Below are 20,211 nucleotides of genomic sequence, written 5' to 3' on the forward strand. Positions count from 1 at the left end.
ATTTTCTTTGTCACAGCAGCATAATGGATGTCATAATTCTCTTTGTTAACTGAAACATAGAATGAGAACTCTGGAAGTGATGTCCTCATAGCTGGGTAAGATCTTAGAAATTGCCTTTGTAGTGGAAAAAGCATGGAATCTTTTGTTACTGGAGTAGTGCTCATGTTTTCAGGCCTTGAAGAAATTTTACTACAATGAAATTACAGGGAATGTAAAATCTACCTTTTTTTTTTTTTTTTTTCCTGGTTTTCAAAACGAAATTCAATACAAGTTTTGTGGTTTTTTTTGTTCGTTTGTTTGTTTTTTGTTTTGTTTTGTGGGTTTGTTTGTTTGTTTGTTTGTTTGTTGTTTTGTTTTGCTTGGAAGGGTTCTTATTCTCATAGCAGTCATCATTGTTATCTGTTGCTTGGACTGCACATTAAAGGTCAAGAAATTATTCAGATGAGAAAACATCGAGCAATACATACATATAAATTTACTATAATAGACAAACTGTTTATAATTTCACATTATTATTATTATTATTATTATTATTATTATTATTATTATTATTATTATTTTGTTCACTGCACTTTAATTAAGCTTTGGGTAGAACCTGCCTGCTTCAAAGAATCAGTAAGCCATCTGGAGTTAATATGAGCTATTGTAGAGATCTTGAATAGCGTGCATAGGCAGACAGTTATTCATTTTTTTCAAGTCCATTATTTTTAAAAGAATCAGTTATTTTATCTTTCATTTTGGAAATCATTGGGCACATGGGGACTGGTTCTGCAAAAGCAGCAGTGGTGGTGTGATTCAGTGGTACCACTGCTCTGTGATTCATTCATAAGTCATTCTAGAGGACAGAGATTGCTCAGGGTCTGTGGGGATTCTCATTTAAATTTTAAAGGATTGTCCAAAACTGCAAAAAAAGCTTCTTCTGTACTCTCTTGCATTATCTCAATGGATCTTATTTTGATTTCAAGCTTTTCAACTGTGAAATAGCAGGAATTGAAGTAGGTCTTCAGTCCTCTGTTCATTTTGGGTTTGACTATAGGTGTAATAAATTGGAAAGCATGAAGGACTGGTTGCAAACTGCTTTGTTTCCTTTCAGTTTAAATATTTTTATTCTGATAGCTGTCTACATTAAACTCCATAAATGTATTATGGGACACTTAAAATAATGCAACAGTGTGTTCAGTGAATATTTTAAAAAAAACAGATTAGAATTAAGATGTCTTGTGAGTCACTGATATATAATTTCTGTGCTTACCTAATCCCTGTCACGGTTTTCTAATACAGTTTGCATTTTGTAGTGAAGTTGAATGCAACAGATCTGAATTGCTTAGAAGAATAATAAATGCAGAGCATATAAACGTTATGTTCATAATTGGAAAATATACTTCCAAATAATATATCTGCCTGCTTCCAGGCCTTGGTTTTCTCTTTATTTAGAAGGGAAAAATATTTTTTGATAAATCCTTTTTTTATGTATTAGCTAGTGAGTGTACTGTAATTTTATAATCATTGTTTACTTCTGTAAATAAACTATAGATGTGAAACAAGCAGGTTTCTGATGGGTGTAAAGTATATTTCACAGGAAAAGAAAAATGAAACATTGAAGTCCACCCCGGAGCTTAAAATGAGATCAAAATTGCATGTTCTGAATGCATTCAGGTAGCTGTGTCAATATGTAGGTAATCTTACTGTCCTGTTCATGTGGGCCACCAAGGGATTTTCTCTGCTCCTGTTTCCATGGTAATTAGAATTAGATTAGTTTTAGGTTCACAGTGGGTAAATGAGATGAAGCTGTGGTGCAGTATTTGTTAGTGTGGAACACATTGAGTGTTTTTAGAAATTAGCTCAAAGCAATGCTGAAATTGTTGCTTTTTGCTTGCTATTGTTTTAGTTGTATTTATCATGCACTGTAAAGATCTTTTGCTTCTGAGCGGGCTGTCTGGTGGTATTTGTGTTCTTTGTTTTCATTGTACTATAGTCTTTAAAGGAGAGAGGTGCCTGGATTCTAGTGATAAAATGTGTGTTGGAGAGTTTGCATAAGTGCACAACTATCCGTATTGACTGCTTTACAGACCTTTAGCCTGTGACTGATTTATTATTATTTTTTTCTCAGCATTACGCACCTGTGGCAGTGTGGTGTGGTTTTTATCAGTATTTACCATTTATGATGACTTCTTTCAGAGGCCATTCCAAAATCATGTTGCTGTTCTGTATTTGTTCTGCAGTGTTTAGGCAAGTATATATATGCATACAGAAATATATAAAAGTGATTTTTTTCTTCTGTTACTTGTTAATGCATTTCCACCACCCTCATCCCAAGAACTTCTTTACCTTTGCTGCTTTCTAAGCAATTGAAGTTGAGAATAATATTTCTCATAGATGATATTAGGAGTAAGTACCTTCTCTTAGCTAAGTCCCATGCTGTTCCAGTTCTCCCTCCTATAACTTGTATTTCACTTACCATCATTTCACACGAATGCATTGCAGATGCTGCAGTGAGTGCTCCTGATGGTAATGTGTTGCTTCTGAAGCCTCTGAGAATGTGATCTTTGTGACTTTACCCCCGTAATACTTGGTAGTTGCATTTTGTGTAACAATAATCTGCCTATTTTTGGGGCCGTTAGGGATTTCACAAAACGCCATCCTCGAAGAGAGTCTAGCCATTGGTTTTAGCCCTTCTCTGGTACACCTAGGCCAAAATATAGTTGGGGATATCAGGACAACTTAATTGTTCAAGTAAAATCAAACTTCAGTTTTCCAGTAATGTTTGAGTTGGCAAAATTAAGCCACAGCAGTCTGTGCTCTTGTGGAGGAAAGAAGGTGGAAGGTGTCCGTGGTTTCAAACACTTGGAAACAGAAACAATTCCTGTAGTGCTTCGCAGACATAAAGCACTGGGCAATGCTGATACTGGGAAAGCTCATAGTGAGCTCCTTAGGGATTGTGAAATGGGCAGCTTACTCTTTGCCCTCTGCACTCAGCTGCCTGGTGCATTTCACTGGATTGTTACTGAATTCTCGTGGTGGGAATTCCATAACTTGTCCCTTCTGCAAAGATTGAATTGTGTCAATCATTAGAAAATTATTTTTAGCATCTAGCTTAAATTTTTTTTAGTACAAATGAAAATAATTCATTTCTTGTTCAATACTTAATATACCTGAAAAGTAATTGACTGTTCTCTTTTTAACTATTGTGTATGTTTTTGAAACTTATTATATCTTATTATATCTCATTCTTGTCACCTATGAAATCAACTTGCTTTAACACCTGGTACACTATTTTTTAAAAAGATGCATGCAAAATGGAAGGAGTTCCATTCCAAAATGTAAGGAATATCTGGAGAGTGACAACAAAATGACATTTTAAAGTACAGATCTTTATTTTGCTAAGACATCCATGTCAAAACTAAATTTTAGCCCTAAGACCTCTAATTTTCCAGAGAAAATAAATAGAAAATAGAAAAATTCTACTAAGTGTTAGAAGAATGTTAGGAGATAATGATACAGAAACTTACAAGTTAGAACGTTTGTTCTTAATGCTCCAGTTCCAGCACAGCACATTGAATACATTAATAATATGTTAATACACCCTTGGATTTGCTGTGGAATTTTGGTACTGATGTTTGATATCCTTAATGTCTTAGAAGAAAAAGAGAAAATGAAATCTGAGTTTCAGAAAGTGTTAAATCCCAAAACTGTGAAGAGAAGTGACTTATGGTTTCTTAACTGTATCTGAACTCATGTTATTAATTAAAGGTGACTGACAGCTGTGTACATTTTTCCTCATTTATAAAAGTATTTCCTTCTTTGACACTTCTTCCATTACTTTTCTGCTACCAGCTTGACAAATCTGCTGCTGTGAAATTTTAAAGTTAAGCCTCTCTTCAGGTGTGACAAGTAATATTTTTGCAACTTAATTTTTTAAACTAGATTGAGATGAAAATTGAAGACTTTTCTGGTAATTGTTCCTGTTTAATATTCTTCTAAATACCAGGTTCTTCACAGCAGCACATCAAGGGATAAGAGACAAATGGGCATCAGTTGAAACAAAAGAGTTTCAGACAGCAAATGGGGAGATAAAAATTCCCCCATATGGACAGTGGTGGGTCCTGGAGTAGACATTCATAGACATTCAGACAGTCTTTTGATCTGTATGTATTCACATACAGGTTCACCAAACATGCAGTTTTGAAAAGGTGTACATATACATCTGTAACATCTATCTGTGGTCATTGTTACATTTATTGGGAATCATAGATAATTAATTGAAATTTCTCTTATGTACTTCATTCAATCTTGTCAAAGGTTAAAATCATAGTTATAGAGTCATTTAGGTTGGAAAAGACCATTAAGATAATGAAGTCTCACCATTAGCCTAGCACTACTAAGTAACTAAACGATGTCCCTAAGTGCCACATCCACACATTTCTTAAATACCGCTGGGGAAGGGGTCTTCCTCACCTCCCCAGGCAGCCTGCTCCAATGCCTAACCAGCCTTTTCATGAAGAAGTTCTTTCCAATGTCCAATCTAAATCTGGCACAACATTTCATTGCCACCTGTCACCTGACAAAAGTGACTGACATCCTCACTGCCTCCTCCTTTCAGGTAGGTGTAGAAAGCAGTGAGGTCTGCCTTCAGCCTTTTCCAGACCAAACAACTCCGCTTCCCTCGGCTGTTCCTCTTATGTTTTATTTTCTAGCCCCATCCCCACCCTTGTTGCTGTTCTCTTAATGTGGTCCAGCAGCTCAGGATCTATCCTGTAGTGAGGGGCCCCAAACTAAACACAGTATCTGGGCTTCATTGTATTGTGTAAAATCACATTTATTTTTCACAGCACCTTTCTCAAAATAGTTTTCTGGTCTTTTATTTTGAAATATTGATTAAATCTATTCATAAATGTGTGGATATTTTTATTTTTTAAATATAATTAGGCTGCCCCCGATGTTTTCTTTATGTCCAGTGGAATGCTACAAAATTTTGGCGTATTATTTTTAAAATACTATTTCATGTTTGTAGGTAAAGCTGCTTTTTATGAGCACTTTGTACGTAGAAAACCACACCACGTTCTTTGCTGTTTCAATATTCTCCTCAGTTGTTATATACTGTCTGTCCCTTAATTAGTTCGTTTGAAACTCCATTAAGCCCTGCTTCTGCAGTTATGCCTTAATTTCCTTAGTTATGCTTTAATTTACTTTGATTGCTACCTTGTCTATTCTAAGTCACCTGGAAGCACTTATATTTTCTTATGGTATGAAGCTATCTATTATTCTGCAAAATAAAGTGAGTGCTGTAGTTTTATCAATTATACCAAACTTGTTAGACAAGTGTTTCCATTTTAATTTCAGTTGTTACTAGAGCTCATTTACGTGTTGGATTGGCTTCCCCTCCACCATATTTGCAATGCTTTTAGTAGCACAGTTACTCTCTCTAAATTAAATATTGTGATCTCTCTTTTTTCTGTCTCTCAAAAAATAGTTTATTTCAACATATTTGAATTGGTGTACATTTGAATTGACATGTTATATGCATATTGTCCTCTGCTTTGGAAGGAAATGCAGAAGCTGTTGTTTCTGCTTATTCAGGCAATTTAGGAGGTAGAGATGACCATAATTTCCATTATTTGCTATGTCTGGTGTCTTAGAAGAAGGCAAAGGAGAAGTTTCCTTCAATTTTTATGAACAACAGGAATGCTTATTTTACTAGTGACTGAATCCATTGTCTGCAGAATTTGTTCAGAGTTTACGAGCTGAGGAACTCTTAAAGTTGCAGAGCAGGAGCAGATGACTTGGCATATGCTGTATTATCCTCAACAAGAAACTAGAAATAAGGATAGGTAACTGGGCTTTGAGTTCTCTGTAGCTAATATGCTGTATGTTGGAAAGGCATTGCAAGATCTCAAGTTGTACTTAAAAAAAAAAAAGAGAGGATTTGTTTTACTAAACAAATTAGTGCTGAAACATCAGTAATTTTACTGTTCTGTAGATTAACCTTGATAGCGTTTCATGGTATTTATTGTGGTTTGAATTGAATTAATGCTTGTATAATTTTTTGTAGTCCAAAAAAGTTGTTTAAAAGGAGGATACCAGAAAAAGAATTATATACAAATAACCATGGTGGAGGTGAAGATTTGTAAAACCAGTAGTGTAAGGTGTATCATGAGACTGCATCATCTAATCTGTCCCATATTCAAAGTCAGACTCCTCTGAAAATGCTGGCAAACAAACTGTCAAGGATTTCTTTCTTTTTTTCTTTACTGCTGGTTTAAATCCATCTTTTGAAATCCCTATACTGGGATGTAATTTTACCCTCTGTGTTTGTCCTGCCTCTGTATGTGCATGTTAAAATAAATGCATTTTCTCTGTGCATGAGCACAACTTGCATTAGTGATGGTGGAGTCTTTATGTGCATGTTGAAAGGCATTGATACCTACTGGTAGGGTGTTTCTAATACTGCTGAAGTCAGGACTGAAGTATTCTGTTTATTTTTTGCTCTGTGAATCAACACCATTGTTATAGCTGTAGGAATTCTGCAAAAGCTGTCAAACATATGCTTTTGAACAAAATTTTAGCAGTTTCATTATATAATTATGGTGTGATTGGGCATTTTCACTAGCTCAGCAGATAGAAGTTAGGTCCAGGACATTAGATGTTATGTGCAGGCTCTGAAATCAAACCCATTATCAAAGTTTAATAGGCAATACCAATTTACAATTTAGGTTTTTCTGTTTGAGACAGAAAAAAACCTGCATGTTGTGCATACAATGTATTGATTTTTGAAAAACATGAGGAGACCTGTGGATTGATATGCTGAGCTGTATATGTTTAGGAAGCGCAGTTTAGACACTTGTGTAAAAGAACTCCCTCACCTTGTACTTGGGCTTCATGGCCCTTCATCTGGTGAAACCGAACGTGGGTTATGCATACTGTTTCCACTGGTGGAAGCCTTGGATACCATGAATGATGACTGTATGGTTTCTTAGATCTGTGGGTTGCTTACTATTCAAATAATTCATACTTCTGGATATAAAAGTTTTTGTTTACTTTACCCAAAATTGGCATTGCATTTGTAAGAAGTAAAAAGGAAAAACAAAAAGAAGTAAAAATGAAGAGAATACAAAATTTTCATGTTGTTACTTTTAAGTCTTAGTTGTGTACAAGACCAAGAAGAAATCATCTTTAGATTTCTGTTTTAAGAGTCACTTGATGCATTTTAATGAGTGTTGGTATGTAATGTTCCCAGCATGCTTTTTTCCTAATTAAGCAGTTGTGTATATGGCAGCTTAAAGATGCTTGCCGCTAGTGAAAACTACATTTCAAAGCAAAATAAAACTGATGGGTGACCACAGTGATAATGGGGACTGACAGGATTTGGAAAATCACCTTGCAGTATTGTTCATGTGAACTCTTGTAACGGCAATGCTAGTGACACAGGTACAGCACAGAGTTTTAGTGTCTACCATCAGTGCGTATTGAGAATGTACCAATTTACAGACTTGACCTTTTGCATGGTTAGTGGTAGCATAAGTGCCAGCAAGCTCTCTCTTTATAACAAAACCACATTTAACTCTTTCATCCTGCAGAGCATTGGTGATCAAAATCAGCTGTGGTTCAACTGAACAGAAGGGATTTGCTCCTTTACTGTTCTAGAGATGCACAGTGCCACAAGTGTTTTGAGGGGGAGAGATGTAACTTGCAGTAGAGAGGTTACATGGCAAATGGAAGAGATGATTTGCTAGCTGTAGGTAGTGTGTACTGAACCACTTTGACTCTTTAACACAACTTGGTGACTGAGAAGAACTGATTTATTGAGTATTTTACATATCAACACATACTTTTTTTTGGAAGGCAGTTTTTTATTTTTCTTAAAGGATTTTCTGTAATAACCTCATGGTTTCAGCTGTTCCATTTATTTAATTAAGAGCGTACGGCTGTTTAGCCTGAAGTAAAGCTAGATAACCCTGTCATTTTACCTTCTTGAGTGCAGCTTCACATTACGTGATTATCAGCCAGAGACAGTTGCCATACAGCAATCATAGGCAAATGCATCTGTGTGAGCAAATTAAATTAACTTCAGAAATGGAACTCTGCTTTTCTCTGCCTTGGTCAGCATGCAGAAATATGATGCATAACTATAATGCTGTAAGATATGCTGTAGAATACAAAATGTGTGTTTGTATGTGGAGACCATTTGCGTGGTCATTAGACATCCATATCCTGTTTTTGGCTCACTTTTTGCCATGCTTTCTTTTTCTTTTCACCGGTTCTGTTTGCACTTGGATTCAGAACTAACATTGTAGTCTTACTATGAAACCTTATCTGAGGTTTTTCCACAGCTGCTAAATATCAGAAGATGCATCTTCCAACATGTCTTCCTGAGTAATATTTTCAACTGCAGTAGCTGTGGATTTCATTAAGTTGTGTGTAATATGTTACAGTGTGAGTGCCCACAGACCAGACATAGCGAGAGCTTAAACTGGGCGCTGCACCACCCATCTTTTCTGTGCACCAACAGATCTTCCTTCTGTATTCACACCAAACATCAGCAGACACTCTTATTTCAAGCCTGGTTTATCAGCAAGATTGTACAGCATTGCTTCTAGATGATAAATATAGATGCTTTTTTAATTATTATGCCCTACTGTTAATATACATGAAGGATTGCTGGTAAAGCATGATACAGTGAGTATGGTGACTTTCTGACATTTGACTTTCAGCCAGCTTCAAATACCATGTAATGGGAAGGAGTATTTATTAGCTCCTGGTCTTTCACCCCTTTGAATATCAAAGGACTATAGAGAGCAGTAATGATACTATTGCTTTCTCTAAGTGTTTACAGAAAGATTTCATAATGATTGCATCAGCTTAGCTAAGTATAAGAGTTACTGTTAGACAGGGTAAATGATACTGCAGAACCATGAAATAAACATATTCCCTGGATTTTATTTTAATTAAATGTCCTAATGGAAAAAATTCCTGATGTTCTTTTCTTTTCCTCCACTCCGTTGTGTTTTACTCATTCTGTGTTTGCTGTAGCTGTGCTGAAATACTAACAGAGTTAATGATTGCCACATCTTGACTCCCCTTCTTGTGTGTTTCTCTGAGCTGATTTTTGTGGATGCTGAGAGATCACGTGAAAACTTACTCTAAACATTTTTCCTCTGTTATTGTTGATAACATCTGGGACTTGGGGAGAACTTGTTTGAAGACCTATTGTATTCTATCAGAACTAATTGGATTTGCGGTTGGATTGAAAAATAGATTAACAGTACTTCTGTTTAAGTCTTATGCAGAATAAAATGAAAACATTATCTTTTCAGCAGATTGTTTCCAACACTCTAGAAACATGTCATGACCGAAATTTACCTTAGCACGTACTAATATAATCACTTTTAACAATGCTGTTGTAAAACCCATGTCTTTGGTAACTCTGCTCTCTCTGTTGCAGGTGCTGCTGTCAGGATTGATTGGTGTTGTTTCATGGAAGAGGCCCCTTTCACTTGTGGTGAGTGATGGTGGGACTGCAGTCAGTTGTGTTATACAGACTTGTGTAAGCTGAGCAAAGGATTCTGCATAAGTAACTCCTAAAAGTTTTGTCTTTATATGCACCTGTGCCTATCAAGATTTGGTTTTGATATCTTGCTACTTTGAAATGTTACAAATGGGCTTTAAGTAAGGGCTTCAGTGGCCTACTGTGGACCTTGTGGCATCCCATTATACTTTTGGTTGATGATGAGTACCAGACTGGTAAACTGGATTGAATTCCTGTATAGTACTGCAGTCTGTGCATTTGCTAGTGTAATGTAACATTATGTATGCTTCCAAACTACTACAAATGAAGGAAAGAAGGTTTTAAAATAGTTTTGTTTTTGGAAATGTTTTCCCACTTATTAAATAATATTTACTAATTATGATCTTTATTCTGTAAAAAGAATGCATAGTTTCAATTATTCTTATGTACCACATTGAGTTTGGATGAAGATGCATCTAAAATGTATGGAATGATACTAATTTTGCAATATAATTTAGGAAATAATTGAGTAAGAACTCAGTATTGTTAGGTTTGAGAAATATTTGGTAGTCTTTCCTTATCTAAAGCAGGCAGCAATCTGAGCAAAGTAATTAATTGTTTCTATTTGTCAGTTAAATTTCTCTTCAAATACAGATTCCCTCTAAGTGGTATGTTCCTGAAGGGGATAGGAAGATTAATTTGGGAAAACTATTTTATTTGCTAAGAATGAATAAAACAAGGTGTTTGGCACATGTGATTTTAGAATGCAATGCAGTGGTAAAAATCCAGAGTGCGTCAGCGATAGCTGTACTGAATCACAGTACTGAATACTGTGGTATGTTGTGTTTTTCTTGTATACGTGTGTTACAGAAATTGGAACACTTGGAAGAAATAAAATATGGTAAAGTCTTGGTTAATTTTTGATGAGCAGTGTATGTTCTGATAAAAATTAACTAATATTGTTATTAGTAGACCTATAATTGATTGCCACTTGAAGTAATTCACATTTGTAAAGTTTTACAGTGAAATACCAATTAAAATGAGCTGAATAATTTGATGTTAAATGTTAACTCATAAGTTAATGAATTTAACTCATGAAGAGACATTTATTGTTTGATTTGCTGCTCATTCCTACTTTTAGAAATATATAAATATAAAATACTATTTCAACTGGAATTGTATTTTCTTATTGTATGTGTGCATAAGATTTGTCTGTAGATGACTCTTGATCCCAATACTAAGGGTTAATGCTTCTTAAAATGTATTTTAATGTCTTTTACCACATTAATTTTCCTGTGTTAACAGACTTTCTTCGCAAGTATCATGTTAACAGACATTTCTATATGTAAGCATTATTGTAGTAGGAATGCCATTGCATTACTCTGATAACCTGAGTGGTGGTTGTATGTGATTGAAGTCTTCATTTTAATGCTTTAACACATAATTCATGCAGAAATAAACTTAGAAGAACTTGCAGTATGCATTTATAAATTGAAAAACTCTCAGTATGATTGGAGTGTAATTTAGGATTGCAAAATAGATTTCCATTCCATGCCAAGAAAAATTACAGGACTTTCGTTTTTCACTTTTTGTATTTTCTGCTTTGCACACTGGTTCATTATTGCTTGCCTGCCTTTGACTATAGTGCGGTTTAAGACTGTATTTAGAAGAGAATAAGAGTCTTGCAATATTTCAGCAAATGTTTTTCAGTTCCTAGCTGTCACTTTCTCTCAGACAAGTATGGAGACTTACGGTTTTAACTTAATTCTAATAACCTGTTACCTATACATTATGCTGCTTTTCATTGTATCTTTCTAGATAAATATTTCTTGAAATGGATTGTTGCTGAACATAAACTTCATTCTTTTCTGTATTATTCTTCTTTTTCAAAATATATTTCTTGTGATAGCATGATTAGTGTTCCCATCAATCTACCTTAATATCTCAATATGTATATATATTTATGAAAAAGTGTTAATATTTCTGAATATAATAGTGCCATAATATCTAATTGGAAAAATCTTACAAAGATTGATGTAATAGACATTAAATTACTTGACTTATATTTTTCTTTTACTCATACTTAGTCTTGGAGAGACTCTGGTATTCATTATGTGTAAACAAATACAGGTATCTAGTACTGCTTCTATGCCACTGTTACAAGTGTCTCTTGTTTAGACAGTGTTAGAATTTGGCTTGATAATTTAAATAGAAGATCCATTGAGTCACAGACATTTTGATGAATATGCAGTTCTAAGGAAAGGTAGTGATCATGCTGGAGATGAGAGTGTGAAATCTTAAATGGCTGAAAGAAGTGAATTATTGCTTAGTAGATACACTGAAAACTGGACTATGGTTAGAATTAATAGATATTCATGAAGCATGCTTCCATTTTCAAAAGTGTATTAATGTATTTTAAAAAATAATAGTGAAATTAGAAGCACTTAGTCTGTAGTCATAGTGGTCTGCATGCGTCTTTACGTGGAACTTAACTCTGACTTGCCTAAGATGACATGGCAGAGAATTCTTTTTAACCAGTTGTCTGTATGGCAAGAAAAGGATATTCCAAATTGCTGGTTGTCCTTTGTCTGAAAGATAGTTTTCAGCTACATCATATATTCTGTGAGATTCATGTAGTTCACTTAGTAATGAAAATTAATTTATACTTCATATGCTGATGCTAACAGAGCTTCAATTAATGTATTAGGACAAAGCAATACTAGATTCAAATCTATGTTATTAAAACAGTGAGATGGTAGTGTTAATAAGGGCTCATGTGGTAAATATTGCCTTTGACAAAATGTGCATATGTAATGTAGCAGCGTATCACATGCCCTTCTGCATTTTTTCCCATAAGAATTTGTCACGGTATCCAGATCAGTGAGTTAACCTCTTTGACAAGCAATGTGCCTTAAAAATTGTTTAAGTTTTACCATAACCTATTAATATTGTTTTCTTTTGGTAGACTACTAGGATTTTGTCTGGGCCTACCGTTACTGTATAACAGTTGTTAATGCTGTGTTCTCAAATACAAAAGGTATTTTGTACAATACAGTGAGTGTCAATTACCATTAAAAGAGGAAAAAGTCATAACTAATAGGAAATAAACTGTTTCAGATAACAACGTTGAACTTGTGAGTCTGATTAGATTGAGTTACTTCAATTGTTACCCTTCTGTTAGAGGAGTACTTGACATAGATTCAGATTTTAAAAACTTTTTGGAGATTATTTTCTCTTGGAGCTTAATGGCTGCCAAGTGCTTGCGATTACGATAACAGGAGTCGCCTCTTGCTTTTAAAATAATTGAATTTCTTTGCACCAAATTTCTTAGCATTCAAATCTCTTAAAAGATTTGACCAAACAAAAATTCTTCAAATTTCTACCAATATTTTTAACTCTTCTGTTTCTCCATTGCTAGGTGCACACTTTGTATGTTGGCTCTGATAAGTGATGGTAGTGGTTTAGATTTTGTCCTCTGGTATAACATTTCCATTCCCGTACCAGATTCCAGTAGGCTGATGCATGAACAAAAGTTCGCCTGCGGAACAGTTGAAGAAACTGAACTGAAGTTAGTTTCTTATGCTGCAACTAAAGAAAGTGAAGGTGAATTAACTTGTTATTTTTTGAGTAGTTTTTCTCATCAGCTAGTATCATGTGTATGAAGAGAGGTATCAGGGAAATGTTTAGATTAGAATTTGGCGGAGTATAAACAATGAATGAAAGATTTTTGTGGTAAAAAAATGGCTAATTATAAAAAGGAAGGAATGTAAGTCCAGACTGGGGAGAATTCCTATTTATAAATTATAGCTGAATAAAAAAAATCTGCCATCTAGTGAAGTTATTGCTTCCAAAATTCATTTGGTATGCCAATCTGAATTACACTGCAACATTCTCTATATGCTGAGCTATATTTATATATCAGGACTCCAAGAGAAGTCATTCAGTTTTCTAGAGTTTCTCACCGATTCTTCTTTAATTGTTTAATTACTGATTATTTCCTTTAACATCACTAAAGAATTTTTTTAAAAATTAAATACTTCTCTTACAGGTCAAGTTTTCGCCACTACCTTCTGCTTCTCTTCTCATAGCATCTTATGTTGTTTCACTTGGAATTAATATTTTGAGATCTAGATTAATTACTACTGCTGTGATTTGCTTGTGAACATTCATATGTGTTGGCATTTTATTTTGTTTTTGTCATTTCAATGTTAAATTTCAAAGTTAGTTGTAGAGCTAGCTTTCAAGGCTTGTTTTAATATGGCTGAACATATATACGAATTGCTGGAGTAGTAAATCTTTCTCTGACCTGGTTGACTGTTGTATTTCAGTAAATTACCCATAAAAGCAGAAAAATGGATACTTCACTATTCAAAGTAATATGAAATAATAAAGACTGCTCTTTTGAGCATTGTTAGAATTTTAAAACACCCTAAGAAAGCTTTTCCTGAAGAGCAGACAAAGCCTACCGGGACTAATGCTTAACTCTTCTGGACAAGCACGTCTCTGTTACAGCAGAGACTTAAGCAGCAGCCCCTTCTGCCATGTCAGCAGTTAATGCTAGCACAATACCATGGCAGTAGGGAACTGTCACAGTTCCAGAGTCATTGCTGCTACTTAAGTGCAGGGTATGGTATGGGTGTTACATTTGCCTCTCTTCAGTCCATCAGTAATTCCCCTGTTCTCACACGTTTTCTAAATATATCTGCTAATGGTTCTTCCATCTCATTTGCTCTTTCTTTTAGAAATGTAGGCTGCAGCCCATCTGGTCCTGGACTTTTTGGCAGCTTTTGCACATTTCTAATTTCTTCAATTCTTTCTTGGCATGAGCCTTATTTCCTTCTCCTTGGGAAATTAATCTCTGCTTCTGACATCTGCCTCACTTCCTCTGTAAGCACCGGAGGAGCAAATTTATTTTATTTTTAGGGATATATCTCTGTTTTCATTTTTTAGGCCTTTGTGGTCTCCCTAATTGGTCACTTTTTGTTTATATACTAGAAATGTCACAATATTTACCTTTGCTTCTTAAATAACTTTCTCCTCAGGCTTGAGTAGTTTTTCCACACTATAGATATTTTAGTCCCTTTCCTGTTCTTAATTCTACCAAACATAGCTTCTTACCATGTGGTCATAAGGAGAGAAGGAATTAACTACTTCTAAATCCTTGGAGTCCATTATACCTTTATAGTTGTATCTTTTAGATGCAATTGTGATAAAATGCATTTCTGAAGATAAGCAGCGTTTGTTTAACCATAGACATTGGATGTAGGTATTGTCATGTTAGAAGGCTGAAATATGACGTGGTCATTTTACAAAATTACATGTTAATAAGTTTGTTTTCTGTCCAGAGAGAGTAAGCAATGACAATGGTACTTTCACAGTATGCCAGAGCCTTTTCTCCATGTATGCTTGTAGGCAGTGCAGCACAAATTGACTACTACCTTTGAGATGCTGCAGTAGTATATTATAATGAGGCTCATGGAAAAGCTAAGTCTCTAAGCTTCTGTAATTTATGGTTTGTGTATGACAGAGGGATGGATGTGAGCAGTACAGTCAGAAGATCTGGTGTAGTCCCTTAGAGCTTTTACTTGTGGTTTTACACATCTTTTTCTTTGCTGATTTACATAGCACTGTAGTACTAGAAGGCTGATTAAGGGGGAAAAAGCAGTAGTCTTTTGGTATATTTTGATCTCTTTTCAGCTGATCATCAGACTAAAATGTTCATTAATACTATTTTCATATTTATTCTTGTAGAACAATGTAATTAAAAAAAGAGCATGTTCACACTTTTTTTGCTTCCAGTTGAGGATGAAATACGAGAACAGATTAGCTTTAGGCTGACATTCATAATTCAATTTCAGCCCATTACAATACTTCAGTAGCTTTATTCTGTTTGAGGAGACCTGTAGTTTGCAGTAGAACAGCAATGTGACCACAACATATATGTGTTTTTGAGTGGATTTATAGTTATAGAGATAAATATATCATAAAGTTACTGTTTTTCTCCTTCCCTTCTTTCCTAAGCAGCACAATACAAAATCACTGCTTGTATTTGATTGGGAAACCAACAGATTGGCTCTGTGGCAAGAGATCTGCTTTTCTCTGGTACTTGTGCAGTTGGTATAGAAAACAGCAAGGACTTGCTGCTTACTTTCTGCTGAAATTCTCCTTGTGGATACAGTAATAAAGAAGAAATTGTATCATTTTTCTAACACTGAAGTGGCCAAAGGTTTAGAGATACAAAGCAGCAGGGAGCAGCCTAGATGTTGTCCTCCTTTTGTTGTTCTCACTGCCCTGATAAATTTCTACTTGCATGGAATGGAGGAGCAGAAACTTAGCCATGCTGGGTAGAGAAATGCACATAGGCCTTCTTCCCCAGCGGAGAAAGTAGAAGCATTGTGGTGTGTTAGCCTTTGCTGATACCACGTAACTTTTGTCAATGAGGGTAATTACACATGAATAAGTAATTGCTATTAATATTTTGGAAAAGACAGATGCAAAATATCTGTGTATTTGAACTTTGCAACCTGCTTCTCTCTAATTACGCTGCTGTCAGGAGGGGCTGCTTGCACAGCCTTTTGATGCCTGTCCTTGTCAGCAAGACAGTATGAGCTTTTATTTCCTCTGGGCATTCTGCTACAGATGTTATGGAAGGTTAATTTAGACAGTGCAACATTTTGTTGGGACTTCTGTTTGTTCTGAAGGTGAATTGTTGCAGCAGTGTGACAGTTGCAAAAGTAACATACTGTATATATGGAAGAACTCATTAATGCAGACCTGGAACCAGAAGTTCAATCTCATGTGAATTTACTGAAAAATTACTGCAATATAAATGCATTCTTTTTAATGTATTAATTCCAGATTAGTGATCTAGCTGGCTCTTTCATTTACGTACAGCATTTTGTTATAAACAAAACTAAATTTTCTAATTGAAGTGTGTTCTTCTATGGTCATGGAAAATGTTTGAGATTACCTATTTTATTAGGTTATTTAAAGAATGTAATTAATGCAGTTATTTTCTTTGTCAGATAATATATTGAAAATATATTGAAAAGAGATATGTCTGAAGTAGTTGCAAGTTTTATATCTGGCTGATATGGTCCTAATTCTATTAAAAATAATGTTGGAAGTTATTTTGATCATAGGGGATACATGTAGAGGCAAGCACACGTGAAACCTGCAACTTAACTCTGCAGCTCACTGAGCTGGGGAGAGAGGGGGACAAAAGGAGCAGGTTATTGTGAGGGTTTGAAACATGCCAAAAAAGTTTTCTAGATACTAAAATAAATTACTACAGATCTACATGCAGATGTTTGTCACACTGTGAATAATGGTAGGGAGATGATAGAATCAGCAGAGCAACTGTCGAAATTATCTGTTTGGACTAAGTTTTTCATTTTCCAATGAAAACATCAGCTTCAGAAATGTGTGAATGTTAAAATGAAAACAGCAAAAAATGAGTAGGTGCTGAATTATCTAGCTTTGTCAAATTTGTTTAATCACTTTAGGAGCTGAGAGCACTAGAACTTTATTACTAAATAAGGCCTACTGGTACAGTTTCTAAAAAATATTAAAATCAACTGTAAATCGTTACCTCTGTAATATAGCATCACAAAAATAACACATAGTGTTAACATGTAGAATGTTACAGTGCTAAACTCACTTATGTTGCAGTCCTTTAGCCTGATCATGTGTGGAAAAAATTTGTATTGCCATCAAAATATCTACCTATCTAAATTGCCTTTACTGATAGAGAATTTCTTTGGGATATTGAATGGTAGACTCTCATTATAAGATATCAGAGGAGATTAGTTTTGATACTATCAGGTATTTCCCTTTATCTGTCCCTGTGTATGCAGAGACAAGGTCAAGTTTTTGACTCTGGAGTTTGTCAGAAGCTTTAGAAACAGCTATTGGATCCTTCCTTTATTGTTATATATTATTAAAGAATGCCACAGGAGGAAACTGAACTACTTGTTCTGATTCTTAAGTACATTTTGTTTTTCATCTTGCAAATCCTGCTGGAACTACACAGTACCTTGTTCTATTCATGCACCATGCTCTTGGTGGCAGCTTTCTGATGATTAGTTTGAAAATGAGCTGTACTGACTCTTGGCCAAAGCCTCAGTAGTGGAAGCCATATCTTCTTAGAAATTAATGACAATAGCATTTGTTATAAACTCAAATAACATATTTTTTTATTAGTAGCATATATTAATTTTTTCACAGAAACAAAAAACAATGAAAATACTGTCCAGCAACAATTAATAAATTAGTTGAACTAAAAGTTTGTGCAGATGGAAACAAGTCAGTAGGGCCTTTATCAGGGTCAGGTAAAATTGTGCATTCCAAATTTTAATTTTGGAAGTCTTTACCTGAAGTATTTACTTTTGAAAATTTAAACAGTTGAGTGTAATTTAATAATTATAACAAGATTTCAGCTTTCTCTGAAGTCAGATAGCCTCATTAGACCTAGTCAAAAGGAATCGTATCTGTGGGCAATTTAATTCAATTTAGTACTGTTTGGAATGTAATGGTTATATATACTTCAGGATAAAACAACATAATTTGTGTTTCTTGAGTTAGAAGCATTAAATCTTTAACATGCTATGTTGCAGAGCAGAGAATATTCCTGCCTGTTTAATACAGATCATTACTAGAGACTGATAGAGAATATTGTTGTTAAGACCTTTATTTTAATTTGGGCAAAGGACATGGAATGCTCAGTTAAACAGATTTGAAATGCCAATGCTTTTTCATTATCAGTCACCTCTTGGCAAATGTTGAGAAATAATTTTGAAAACGATATATCAAATCATGAAATAAAAGAGTCTTTATTATGAAGGAAATAACAGGAAGTTAAATTTTCCTTCTTGTGCACTTGGAAACCATTAGACGACAGTGTTACTGTGATTACCTTTCCTGTGCAGTAAGTTTTATAATTGGGTTCACTTTAGAATGATCTGTGGGTTATATATTTAATTACATAAATTGTAATTAAATCAACCTTTAGCTTTTTCTTCTGATATTTTTGTGTTGTGCACTTCATAGCTGAATAAATAAGGTCAGAAGGGATCTGTAGGATCGTGTAATATGACTGAGCCCAAAGAGCCTCAACCGTGAGCACCAAAACTACTTCTGGAATCATGGCAAACAGACCAAAATAATTCAAAAAATGTAATTTTCTGTTGCCTTTGTGATGAACATTCCACCATGCTAATAGATACAATATTTCAATAACTCTAATAAATCTTAGAAAAAAACTAGGATCTGAACCTGCCTAGTTTTAGCTTCTCACTGTTATTACTTTATTAAGTTTCTTCATACTTGGCTCAATAGGCACTTTAGTTTGGCTCATGGTAGGATCTCATGTTGGTCACAGTTTCGACTCAGGTCTGTTTGGGCGTTCTTTTATTGTGAATTGGGTAGGAAAAAAAACCATATGCTTTAAAGCCAGATTTTTTTAGAATATGAATTTTGATAGTTACCTTTTTATAATGGAACTACATAAGACAGGGTAGAAATTATTGAAGGGTTTTAATCCGATTCTTCTTGGAATCCAGGTAGTTTTATGGTGAGTCCTTGCTAGTTTGCTTGCCTCAGTTATTTCCCAAGTGAAAGCACGTCACTCCATTTCCACTCTCGTGTCACTGGTGTGGTTCTGTCCACTCTGGCTACTGCTGCCTGCTCCCTGAGCTCTGCTCTGTGCTGAGAACCTCCTGCCCACATCTTCGGGTCTCAGGAATCCTCCCTGCCCTGAGCAAGCCTGGAGCTCCTCACTGAGAGGATGCTCATTGTGCCTCCCTTCAGGCTCCATGCAGGTAATGCACGTTGCACCATGCCAAACAAAAGAAACAGTGCCCATCACAGTCTTCAGTCTTTGGATTTTGTTTTTAAATAGAATTAGTTTATTAAGATAAAATAAATAATTGTAATATTAATAATAAAGTGAAACAACTACAACTTGATTTAATGGGAAGTGATTTGTATTCGTAGAATTACATGTTGATACATTTTTTTGTTTCTGCAAAGCTTACAGAGGGACCATTTGAAGAGAGTACAAATAAAGACTATTATCAGTTAATCAAGGTAACATAATAATGCATTATACTCATTATTAGGATTATGACTAAGGATTACAACTAAGGAAAAATAGTCTGAAATAAGGCGAGGTATGAATTTACAGTCAGGTAGAGTTTGTGAGTAGTTTTCCAAAACTACCAAGTTCAGTATTTGCCTTCCAGTAATACATAAAAAATGCTAGGGTTCTTAGAAAAGAAATACAGAACAAGTCATAATATCTTGTTATATGTGTCACAGTTTAAATCCACATATTGAATGCTGAGTGCAATTCCAATTACCTCATTGAAAAGCTAAGAGAAGGGTGATAGGAATGATGACTCTGTTTTAATTAAGACAGCTCCCATTTTACAGATGACATTGCAGGCCTTGAAAAGGTCATTAAGAAATAGTAGTTTGTAACTTTTCTTTGCACAAAAATGGCAAATTCTAGAAGAAACAAAGTGTTTCTTGAGACGTCACAGACTTCAATCGTGGAACCCATTGTAAGGAAGCTGATTTAACCATTTTCTTGTCTATATTTCACTAGTCAGTAAAGTCTTCAGAGATCTGTCCTGAATCAGAGTTGTATCATTGTTTATGAGGTTGTATCATGATTAAATAAGCTTAAAGCATGTAATACATTTCTTCAA

The 20,211-nt window shown here is 34.8% G+C and overlaps 1 protein-coding gene across 5 annotated transcripts in view; it reads left to right on the forward strand.

Moving 5' to 3' along the window:
- Window positions 1-20,211, forward strand: part of ENTREP2 (endosomal transmembrane epsin interactor 2) — a 118,561-nt gene that overhangs the window by 35,253 nt on the left and 63,097 nt on the right. For all 5 annotated transcript variants that reach the window (XR_008203856.1, XR_008203855.1, XM_052672298.1 and 2 more), the window contains exon 2: window positions 9,440-9,496. Coding sequence is in view for 3 of the 5 variants with exons in the window: in XM_052672298.1 (XP_052528258.1) it covers window positions 9,440-9,496 (57 nt within the window). In the remaining 2 variants the exon portion in view is untranslated. The remainder of the gene's footprint in view (window positions 1-9,439; window positions 9,497-20,211) is intronic.

The sequence above is a fragment of the Tympanuchus pallidicinctus genome, unplaced genomic scaffold, assembly GCF_026119805.1.
Source record: "Tympanuchus pallidicinctus isolate F22 unplaced genomic scaffold, pur_lepc_1.0 scaffold12, whole genome shotgun sequence".
Lineage (NCBI taxonomy): Eukaryota > Metazoa > Chordata > Aves > Galliformes > Phasianidae > Tympanuchus > Tympanuchus pallidicinctus.